Below are 12,295 nucleotides of genomic sequence, written 5' to 3'. Positions count from 1 at the left end.
TATATACATACATATACATATATATATATACATATATATATACATATATATATATATATACATAAAGATATAACAATATGGAAAATACTTAATCCATATTACAATATTATACTATTAATGCTATTGAGCATCTGAAGAAATCAATTCGACTGAAGATGATGATAATGGACAACAACAAGTCATTTTAATGTATATTTTATCTATATATGGAACTGATATTTTTATTTATAAAATTTTAATTACTTTAAAATGTAGGCTTGCTCACTGATATTTAGATATTAGAAAAAAAATGAATCTTAATCTGAAATGAGATAAATAATAATGAAGAACGGCATTTTCAAACTTAAATTTGAATACAATTTTTTTCTCTACAATTTTTTTTTATTTTTTAGAAATTAAGAGGGCTTGCTCTTCCACTAAAAAACCCGCCTCTGATAGTGGGCGCTTTAGATAGAAACATGTAAAGAAAAGGTACTATAAAGTGTAACATTTTAACAGTATGTAAGTAAAACGATTAATTATCAGTGAAATCCAAGAATATGCGTGATAATAGCTTGCATAACTCATTTGGTATAATATAATTACGAAGTGTTCGAATCCTGACTGAGACAATGAGGACTACGTTTTCTTTTCTCAATACATTATTTATTAACTTCATATGGGCCTACTTCTTTGGCGTTCAATTCAACTCCTAATAATCATTTATTTCCTTTAAAAATCATGCAGTAAAAACAAAAACAAAAAAAAGCACATGCATACAGAAGAGAAAACCGTAAAACTGCTTTGAATTTCATAAATAGGTACCGATAACAATTATTTGTTATTTCTAAATAAAATATTTCATCATGTCAACTTAAATTGTTTCAAATAATGACAGAATGTGAGGTACAGGTTCCCCTACAATTAAAGACCATTTTTAGGACCGGGGATTTCATGGTATTTGGCGGCTTTGGGTTTTAACAAGTAATATTATTTTTAGACAATTAAAAGATTCATTTTGTGCCGCAGAAAGCTGGTCTTTAATTGAAGGTGGTCTTTACTTGGATGTGTCTTTAATAAGAGGGAGACTTTTAAGTCGATAGGATCGATACCTTGAGGTAATCAGTACGCACACTGTGACACTGCTTTTTATGGTTCGCCAGCTATATCACTAATTGTGTTCTTCAGTGTTTCTTGGTTTTAGCTGAGACAACAATATAAAAATTATAATCGATCTATCTTAAGAGTAACATATTGCTCTAAGGAACATAATAACCCCTGTAAACATTACAATGATAAGAATCGATATAAACTAAATATAAAACAGTTTACGCTCATTCTCGTTTCAGTGGATATGCATAATAGGCCTACTACTGTTATTACGTTTCTGTGTTTTCATGTTTTGTGAAGTGTTTGTTTTTGTCTAAGACTCGTGAGTTGTTTTGTTTTTATAATAAAGGTATTAAATGCCATACTTTATCTCCCTTAATTCCACACCTTTAATATGGGATTTTTTACCTTAGATCACCTACACAGTAGTATCAGTTTTAGTCTCGCGTTTCCAACCAATCTAAGCAGATTTGTCTTTATACGTAATGTGAACTGTAGCCTAGTAACAACGTGCGTAATATATGTCAATCGTGATAGAAATCTTGATAATTACTAAAGAGCACAACCTACAATAAAACGCATCATCAGATTTTGTTTTTCTGTCTTTGATTTTTATCATGACGGTCTGTTACAAAATAAAAATACTTTAAAATGTCTATATTTTTCAACTGTTACAATTTTATCAAGTAAACAATAACATAATAATAGCTTGCCAGTTGTATATTAATGTATTATACCAACAATGCGATATTAATTGTTATTTGCAAAAAAGAAAATCAGTCTTTTTAAAACGTTACTATATCTTTATCATTGTCCTCCCCATCATCATCACCACCACGACAACCATCACAAATCATTGTCATCATCAATTGCCTCATCACCATTATCATCTTCATCATCATCATAGTCACCTTCATTATTCTGTAAAACAAATATTTGTTTGTTATTGTTTTCAATTATATATGACTTTTTTTCTTGTGCTATAACATTCCTTATGTTTTATAACGTATGAATGTTAAGTTAAGGCTGGTTCGGCAAAACCTTTTTGTTTTACTGACCAACTCGCAGTAAATGTAGTGATTTATGATAAGGCAACAATTCGTAAGTGATAAAATTTAAGTCAAGTCTGGATGCTCAAAATGCTTTGAATATTCCTGAGATTTTCAGACGTTCATGTATATACTTAAATGATCATAATAGCCGTTTCAACAAAATCGTTACTTGTTGGAATTTGATTCTACTACAGCGACTGACTTCGGTTGAGTAGAATTTCCACAAATTGACTTGATAACAACTGCAGGGCCGGTGTTATCTTTATATATACAACTTCGCTTATAAGCCACATTTTAGTGTTGCACCTTCAGTGAACCCGTATACTAATATAAATAAACTATTTCAAGTATGTTATAATGTATCCTATCTTAACGAAAACATATGAATGAATTTTATGGCATAGATATAACGCAAGGCACTTGGATTATCTGACAAACATGCCGCTGTGTTGAAAGTTACATTATTCGTCTCAAAATATTGTCGTTTATAAGTATTGTTAGGCCTACACGTAACAAACACACAAGAAGAGAGAGAAAATCGATCATTGTACCTATAATACACATTTAATGATAATAATTTATTATTATTATTATTTTAATAGGCCTATTATTATTATTATTATTATCACTATTGTTATTATCATCATCATTATTATTATCATTATCATCATCATCATTAATATTATTATTATTATTATTAATATTATTATTATTATTATTGTTATCATCATTTCATTTATTTATTTTGACGCAAAGGTCATGAGACTTCCAAAGAAGCAATTGTGAGTGAGCCAGAAGTCCCAACATAACACCAAAAAACAAATTTACAATAAAAATTCGAATAAAATTTATAAAACAACATATATCAAAAAGTTAAAATATATCTACATCTGATGACTAAAAACCTATTTAAAAAGTGACAGCATCGTTTTTAATTTTACTTGGAAGAGATGATATATACACATGAAATAAATGAATAGATGAATTTTGTAATGTAACGGTACGAGCATATGGATGAATGAAAGTAAGATTACCTAGATGACGAGAATTGATAAATATATTATCGATTGCTCATCATTATGCCTTAAATAGGCTAAATTATTATCCATACTGACCGGTATTCTTAACAGTTCAAGCTCAAATTAACTCTTTTTGCATTCAGTTATATTTCGATAAATGATTCTAAAATGCCACGCCTATAGTAATCCTTCTCTTTAAAATATTTGCTTTTAATTTATATTTCTTAATATTATTATTACAATTAAGCCTCATCAGTTAGAACTAAGCATTATCAACATTTTTGTCAATAGATGACGACTCAATCACGTGATCGTAGCGGTAGCACGTTTGAAACTTACTTTAGACAAACACTACCCTTGTGGAGCTCCCGACTAATTGGTTTCTAGTTCAGATCGTGCACTATGCAGTAGTCGTATATATAGCCTTGGTTTGAATAATAGTTATGCCTCTATGTCTTAAAAGAATTACCCAAAAGGTGAATGGAAGGCATGTTGTTGTCAATATAATCATGTATTGAACGCAGAGTGTTTTTGTCACTGCTAAGTATACTCAGGTTTGTGCGATATTTGAATAATAATAGAGATTGTCGTAAGATACTTTGACACCAGTCTTGATCCCCATCTTGATCCAGTACGATCAAAGTGCATTAGGCCTATTAGGCCTGTGTTTTAAATTGTTGTGAACGAGATGTAGACCTAAAGTATGTTGGATATACTTCAAGTAAAATCTCAAAACCTGTAAGTAGTATCCTAGAGCTCAGGACTAAAAGTTGACAGTTTTCCTGTAAACTATGAATCAGTTTATGATTGCAATTTATCTATATCTTACCCAGCATGCATTACGCATAGTGTTTGTTACAACATAAATGAGATCTTTTTTTATCGAAATCTCTGTAAAGAAAAACAACGTTGTGAAAAACTGGGACTCAGATTTTTACGAAGCACAGGGATGATCATATTTCGGAATATACGGTATTCCAATTTGAAGTTACTGACAAATATCTAGGAATTGTTACAAAGAAAACATTATTAATGTCCACTCTATGGGACTCGCAAGAAGATGGTACCCTCGGGAACTCAAACGATGCACATAAACACTACCGGTATTGATTTTTAGACGGAAAAAAATGTGATAGGTATGTATATTTATAACTTAAAATTAAAGTAACTGTAACAGCATTACCAAGCTTCGAACAAAGGCCTATCTTAATACTGACACGGAGAAACAGATCCATAAAACGATATTTTTGCCAATCACTACATAACAACATATTAAATTCCAAACCTGAAAGGAATTTCCTTTCTAATTATATTTTATTATGTTATTATATATATATATATACTATATATATGTGTATATATATAATATATATATATAAAGATATTTATATAGAATACAACGTACAGAAATAAGCGACATGCATGTTAACAACATATTAAATTCCCAACCTGAAAGGAATTTCCTTTCTAATTATATTTTATTATGTTATTATATATATACTATATATGTGTGTATATATATAATATATATATATATATATATTAAGATATTTATATAGAATACAACGTACAGAAATAAGCGACATGCATGTTAATCGATTGAGACCAACCTTTTTACGAAGCCATAATCTATTTTATCTTGCAATATGTTGTGTAAGTAACTCTTGTAACTCTTAAGAGCTGCTCATTAGGGGCCCTACATAACGATATTAAGTTCCATTGCACCAGCATTGGATTCATTATTGAAAACCACTAATATGAAATTCAGCGTTCACTTCCTGACGATTGTATTTTCAAATTAGTGATAATTATCTTGAATAATGAAACTGGAAATGTCAACAACTTTTTTAACATCCTCTACCCAACAGCAAGTACTTGGCCAATTACATGTGTCAATAAATGACATGATAGGCCTACTATTCATGTCATTTAGTGTCAGGCTTAATCATTTGTCTTTAAAAAAAATACTTGACATTTTGTATGATTCGAACTCACCTCGAAATCCTTTTCAATCAATTGACATTGTACTATACCGGTAAGCTAATTTAACATTCTTTTTTTATATATATTTTTTTATATGAACACATTTTGTAAGTACATTGAGGCTAAAATTTCCAAAAAATTAAAAACAAATTAGAACAAATTGTTGATGAGGTAAAGTGTCAAATGAATTTTTTATTTCAAAAAAATAGAAAAACCAAGATACTAATAATGAAAAATAAAATATTCATTCACTATAATTGTTTCACTAAATGCAGAAAGGTAATAATAATGATGATGATGATGATAATGAAGATGATAATAATATAATAATACTAATAATAATAATAATAATAATAATAATAATAATGACAATGAAGACGGTAATAATAATAATAATAACGATGATGATGATAATGAAGATCGTAATAATAATAATAATAATAATGAAAATGACAATAATAGTGAAAATGACAATAATAGGGATAACGACAATGATGTTTACTAGTCTAGTTGTCTGGAACATTTTAAACCCACATCGATATTGAAAGATGATATATTACAATATATAGTGTTTTTATTATACTAGTTTCAACCTCCTTGTGTTTCACTATAATCTGGTTCCAGTGTAAGTAGAGCCATTTGATAGGTGATTCAGTTTCATTTGGTGTTTTTCTCTCTGTGATTTTTTATTTTCGTATTCTCATTGCGCCTTCTGTTTGTTTCATTGTATTTTATATCACGTTAAATTAAAAGAAATATATAAACTGAAAACGTGACGGTAGACCCTACATTAATATTATAAGAACACTGAGGCTGAAATTGCTTAAAAATTAAGAGCAAAATAAGAAAAAATTGAGGCTGAGGTAAAATGTCAAATGCGGTTTTAATTTTTATAAATAGAAAAACAAAACCAACAAATCTTCCCTGTACCTTATTTGCAGTGGTTGTGACTATGTAATACCCTCTATAATAGAGTACAGTAATATACTGCTGTAAGTAATAATTTTCTATGTTTGAAAAGTGTGTAAAACACTGAGCCTGGCAAAGTTTTACTGGTTCTTATAAAAAAAAAAAGGACTAAATGTATTTACCTTTCAACTCGTATGAATATTGTCTTCATTTTTATAAGTTTTATTATTCTTAATTTCAGAAATTATTTACTGATTTTTATTGTTTTCTCCGTCCTTTATTAACCAACCCGTGATGTAATAATGGGCTACAGTTTAACTTATAAGCTAATACCTTCGTATATAGGGTCTGTGCTAATACACATTAAAAGAAAGGTCGTGGTAGTGACGTCATATATTTACATTTTTTAAGTTCATCTGAGTGTGGTCCGTTCGTACGAATCTTCACGTCGCTTCTAAGCCTTTCTATCAGATGATGTTAATAGATAGATTTTGTTGGAACGTATATTGCCGTAATAGTGACAAAGTAGACAGTTGAAATTATCACGCATATCACCTTGTGTGATTTATATTACATATACGTCTTTATTACAGCGTTGCAAGAACTATTGAATGAGACGGCCGTCACAGTGTGTTGTTCTTTGTTTTTCAGATGCTAACCCGTTTTGTTGTTAACTGAATATTGGGAAAACCTGGCTTTCCTTGATTTTCTTCCCTGCCAACTTTTAAATTGTCAAAAACATGAAGTATTTGACTTTAATCACTTGTCTTCTGTCATTTGGAAAAGGTAGTGTATTCTGAATATGTTTTGTTCTATTAGAATTTACAATAGAATCTACGGCAATCTATATTGAAATAACATCGATAATACACACACACACACACACCCCTGTCTCTTATACACATCTAGATGTGTGCCAATATTATTAATACTAATCTTTAATGATAATAATAATAAGCCCTAATTATAATAATAATAGTACTATTTTTATAATAATAATGGTATTTCTGTATTATTTTTTATTTAATAGCAAACATAATATCATTATTCACATAGAGGGCGCTAACTATGATATTACTTCTATAACTTTGAGTCGGTTTACAAAGGGAAAGTTAAATTTAATATACGTTAAATAGGCCAATCCTTTGTTATGAACGCGCTTAAAATATCATCGAACAATAATTCATCTTTCGCATGTGTATATTTATATACGCAGATGACTTTCCATTCATTGTTTAAATTATTGTATTTTCTTGACTCATGCTGATGCCTGAAATCAGAGCGACGCCACAAATTTACATCGTATCTCTGTGTCTATAATTTATTATTTACATAACAATTCATAATGCAAATATACAGTAGTAGATGCATTATGCCATAGTGATTTTTTTTTTATTTATTTAAATTTGCAAATAAAACCACACTATTTTGCAATTTTTTGGAAGATCACCTTCTTATTTTTAGCAAAGTTTATATTATTAATGTGAGAGCCACAATGAAAGACTAGCAATTATTTATAACACATTGCTCTAGAGAGTCTAAATCTTATTATATAGCGATTGTATACGACGATGGTTAAATCACTCACATGAGGTCAATAGAAGACTCATCCATTTCCAACGTATATTTCTGAGGTGATCATGGAGAAATTGAATTTCTTCTCAATCAATTACCTGAATTTATAACCGTGGGGGATTGAACGTTGAACGTTTCTTGGACTCCTTGGAGACTCTGAGTAAATGAGTTCAAATCAACATCTTAATCACTACTGGTTCATTAATTTATAGGTACACGCTGTAGAACACTCCAAAGTACTGATTGAACCAACGTACCTGTGTCCTAATTAATTAAAATGTTCGGGTGTTAACATCCAAGAGCTGAAATTAAATCCCTCAATTTTGGGTTGGCTCAGGTCAGAGATCTTGAATAAGCTGATTTGCACACGATATGTTTGAATTGTGTTGCTAATTTAAGATTGCTTTCCTACTGAATAGACCAATAAGATTTAGTTGTCATCCTAATTAGGCCCTATGTGTTCTTGTAACCTTTGTATGTAAACAATTAACAAAACACGTAATTTCATTTTAAACAAGTCCTAAATTGCTTTAATCTATTTTGCACGTAATGCAAAACAGATGATGACGATGATGATTATGGTAATGTTGATGATGATGACGATAATGATAATAATATAGTAGCCCTACGTGCATCTTAAATAGTTTAAACAACAATTTCTATGTACAGTATGAATGCCTTTCATATTCTAACGAAGAAGAGGTGATGAGCTCGGGGCGCACTTGCTCTGTAATTGAAAACCAAATCAATCTAATTGAATAAGAATAAAACATAAATATCTTGCTTTTAGGCTGTCTTGGAGCGGAGGCCGAAGAACGTCTTTTTAATAAGTTATTCACGGGTTACAACCGCCTCATTCGCCCCGTCCAAAATAACTCGGAGAAACTCATCGTTAATTTTAGTCTGACAATGTCGCAACTTATTGACTTGGTAAGTATGATGTCATTACCAGAAATAAAAAAAAAAGAAACCCATGAGGGGACATATTCTCAAGTGTTTCATCAGCAATATAATTCCACTGATATATTATCAAATTATTGTATGATGTCGCCGCAAGGGACATTTTTTTCAACGTCATTATTATTGTGCTTGCGCGTCAACAGAATTTTGGCTTGATTTACTAGCAAAATAGGCATACCCATTTTGAATGTGCCTAATGATAAACGTTATTAGATATTGAATAATTTCATCTGTGATGCTAGTCCATAGATCATCCAAATAGAAGGAATCTGAATTTATAATGCAATAAAAAACGACAGACATAACAGAAAACATGGATATACAGTATATATATTTTCGGAGAAGAAAAGTTTAAGTGACTTTCTGAACCATGTACAGTGGTTTCATTTATTACTGGCGCACATTTATATCCATCTATAAAGTAGTTTCTTCACGATTAAACAAGTCCCCTAATAGCCTATAACGGTTTAGTTGTCCTATTCACTAAAATTTATTCGGATATCCTACAACAAATTTTCCAATAATAATTATTATCTTCTAAAGTATCAGAATATGATAATCTTGACTAGACTTTCAATGAGATCAGCGACCCCAGTACCTTAGTCTAGACTTCTCTTATGTGTTCTCTTGACGTATAGAAAGTTGTAGAACTGAAAACTGAAAACACTTTCCAGCTAATTTGGTTACTCTATGCCTACTTTACGTTTCATAAGAGGCACGTGTTAAATATTCCATTAACTGTATCATTACTGCTCATTTTCTTGATTAATGCACCAATTTGGTTAATTAATTACAGGACGAGAAGAACCAAATCATGACAACAAATGTATGGCTGAAACAGGTAAAACCATAAGTAACATTCTCCGAGTAATTCATGATTAAATAATTAGCAGACGATATCGACCCATTCATTCAAAATGACACAGTGTTGGTAAATAACATTTTTTATAAAAGCGTTGTTGCGAATAGGGAAAAGGCCTTGATGTCATAATATAGGCTTAGGCCTAATGAAACAAATATCAAGTATAGTTATAGATACTGCCTATATTTTTAAAAATATCAACTCATTCATTCATATTAATGACACAGTGTTTGTACATGACATTTTTTATTCAAAAAAAAACTTTTCAATGGTCAAAACGAATGGTCAATGTCTAGAGGTCATAGGCTTCATATAAGCCTAGGGCAAATAAAACAAGTATCAAATATAGTTATACTACTGTCTATATTTGTAAAATAAAGTGTGATATGAATCAATTCATGGTAGTTGCGATTTTTCCTTAAATCCAAATCCATCTTTGAGTGCACCGTATGTACAGTAATACAGTACGACCGTTACATAATATTTAAAAATGAATTCTTTGATTTTTAACATAATGCAACTGGAATTTAATTCTATTGTTATCTAGTTGTGGACAGACTACAAGCTGGAGTGGAAACCTGAAGAATATGACGGCATAGATATTCTTCGAGTACCCTCTGAAATGCTGTGGCTTCCAGATCTTGTTTTGTATAACAAGTAAGTATATAGCCTAACCCACATCACTATTCATGATTATATGATACTATTTGGCAATTAAGGCCTATTGTAAATTCTTAAGGACACTGTTGGTAAAGAAACACCGAAGCAGACCCCACGGGGGCCTTAAAGCATTCTTTGAAAGAAGGCCTCTTAATGGTCATTAATCCACACAAATTAATAGGTAGTTTTCACTGCACAACGTTAACCTTAACTTTAACGGTAGTACCCAACATGCAACGTGGTAACTCCGCCATGTAAACACATCGATATACGCATGCGCACACCCGTAACTACCGTACGTCCAGCTCGTAAAATCCTGAAATTTACGTACTCCGCAAGATGAATAAATTATGACGTCACCATTAACGTTAAGGTTAACGTCGTGCGGCGAAAACTACGGTACCTAATTTCTCTTTTATGACGCTGTCCAGAAGAAATCAACATACTATATATAAAATAAAGGGACGCGGTATCTTTATCTCTAGTATTTTCACTCTTATACAAATTCAAACTTACTCTCATAAGATATTTATGCTTATACTCTACCAACCCTCACTCTCATAATATCTATTTATAGTCATACATATCAATATTATGCCATGTGTGTTATCAAAATTATTCTACTCTTACCATACTTAAAGTAGTTATGAGTCTTATTTCACTTGTAGGTATATTCAATACACACTACCACTAATAAGCTACTAATGATCTCAATAAAAATAATGATCATACTTTTATGGAATAGGCCTATGTGATTACACTTATAACCTTACTCTTAAAGCCTCTTATTACCCCACACATGTTTATATAAATTATAGGTAGGCCTATTCATAATAATCTTGATATAATACCAACACGTACAGCTTTACTCACACTCGCTTAACTCGCTAGTCACCCCAGTAGAACTAAATGTTCATACTGGTTCTGATGGGTAAAGCTGATTTCATAAGGACAGTAGGAGTATAACAAGAGGGGTAGAAATAGGGTCGAATGATAGGGAACGTACACCACCGCAGTCTATCTTATTTTATTCAATTTTAACTGGATCACAAAAAACACCAGAAAGGCAAGTACAGAACACGGTGGACAAGCACCACAGAACCGTTTTACCACCGGATCAAAATCAATTAAAAAACTATAAAAACAAATATAATTTGCATAAAAAATGAAGCTTTGTCCAATTTACAAAAATACAATTAAAAATTTAAAGACGCTAAGCGTCGGTCATTAGCAGTCTTGCCGTACCTCCTCAGGCCGGGCCCTATGGACACTGTTCATGATATCAATATTACCTGAAATCATAGAAAATAGTCTACCCTACCCTAATACATGCATTTCTTAAAATAATAATTATTATTTTATCAAAACATAAATTGTTCGATAGAGGGCAGCAAATATAATGAATTCGTAAATCATGAGCCAATTTGTCGACAAACATAGAATAAGTCCATGTAATATTCAATGTTATAACAAAAATAAATACACCAAGTAGATAGTTCTGAAAACAACTGTTGTTTCTATGATAATTATGATAATGATAATGATAAAAAAAAATAATAATGTAGGTGATCACTATGATAATGATTGCTGATGAAGACAGTGATGTGCTAATTATTTTCTGAAGTACTATTTAACACATATTTCAAGATAAAAAAATAGCGATAAATAGTCAGGTAATGTGCAAAAACATCTTAAATACAAAGTAGACCATATAGCTATACAAATAATGCAGTTTTAACAAAACATCGGATGACGATCTCGCTCATAAATTACCATTTGATGTAGAATTTTACATATTTCTTAAATCATATAAAATTGTGGGACTATTTATGTTTTCCAACAATCTATGTTAACATGTTTAAATATCAACCTTTGATTCTCATTGTTATGTTGTGTATGGGCATACAGCATATAGATTTGAAATGCGTCATGTTATTGTAAAAATTGATTTCGAATCAAATTTCTAAATTAAACATAACAATGAAACGTGAGGTACATTCCCGACGGCTCATTCGGTTATGTTTCAGAACCAATGTCGAGGCCTTTGGTGTTTTGAGTCTAAATACAGTCATTTGTGAATTCCAAATGGTGCCCATTTGAGGCTTCTGGAATTGTATAGCCAATTATGTATCGAAGATATTAGGTACATATGAAAAAGGCTTTAACTTATGTGTGATTATAACGTT

At 30.8% G+C, this 12,295-nt stretch overlaps 1 protein-coding gene across 3 annotated transcripts in view; it reads left to right on the top strand.

Annotated features, from left to right (window-relative positions):
• The window catches only part of LOC117100751 (acetylcholine receptor subunit alpha-like 1), a 43,808-nt gene that overhangs the window by 27,236 nt on the left and 4,277 nt on the right, over positions 1 to 12,295 (top strand). Inside the window, exons 1-5 of one of the 3 annotated variants that reach the window (XM_033240546.1) lie at positions 3,732 to 3,898; positions 6,704 to 6,838; positions 8,418 to 8,557; positions 9,384 to 9,428; positions 9,997 to 10,106. In XM_033240546.1, coding sequence (XP_033096437.1) covers positions 6,793 to 6,838; positions 8,418 to 8,557; positions 9,384 to 9,428; positions 9,997 to 10,106 — 341 coding nt within the window. In that variant the 5' untranslated portion in view covers positions 3,732 to 3,898; positions 6,704 to 6,792. Of the gene's footprint in view, positions 1 to 3,731; positions 4,297 to 6,703; positions 6,839 to 8,417; positions 8,558 to 9,383; positions 9,429 to 9,996; positions 10,107 to 12,295 lie in introns of those variants that run through there. The other 2 variants (XM_033240545.1, XM_033240547.1) reach the window with 2 other exon arrangements.

This window comes from Anneissia japonica, unplaced genomic scaffold (assembly GCF_011630105.1).
Source record: "Anneissia japonica isolate Jap-2015-1 unplaced genomic scaffold, ASM1163010v1 scaffold670_len1213532_cov191, whole genome shotgun sequence".
Lineage (NCBI taxonomy): Eukaryota > Metazoa > Echinodermata > Crinoidea > Comatulida > Comatulidae > Anneissia > Anneissia japonica.
Note: the sequence above shows the minus strand (reverse complement) of the source record. Positions and strands in the feature narration are given on the sequence as shown.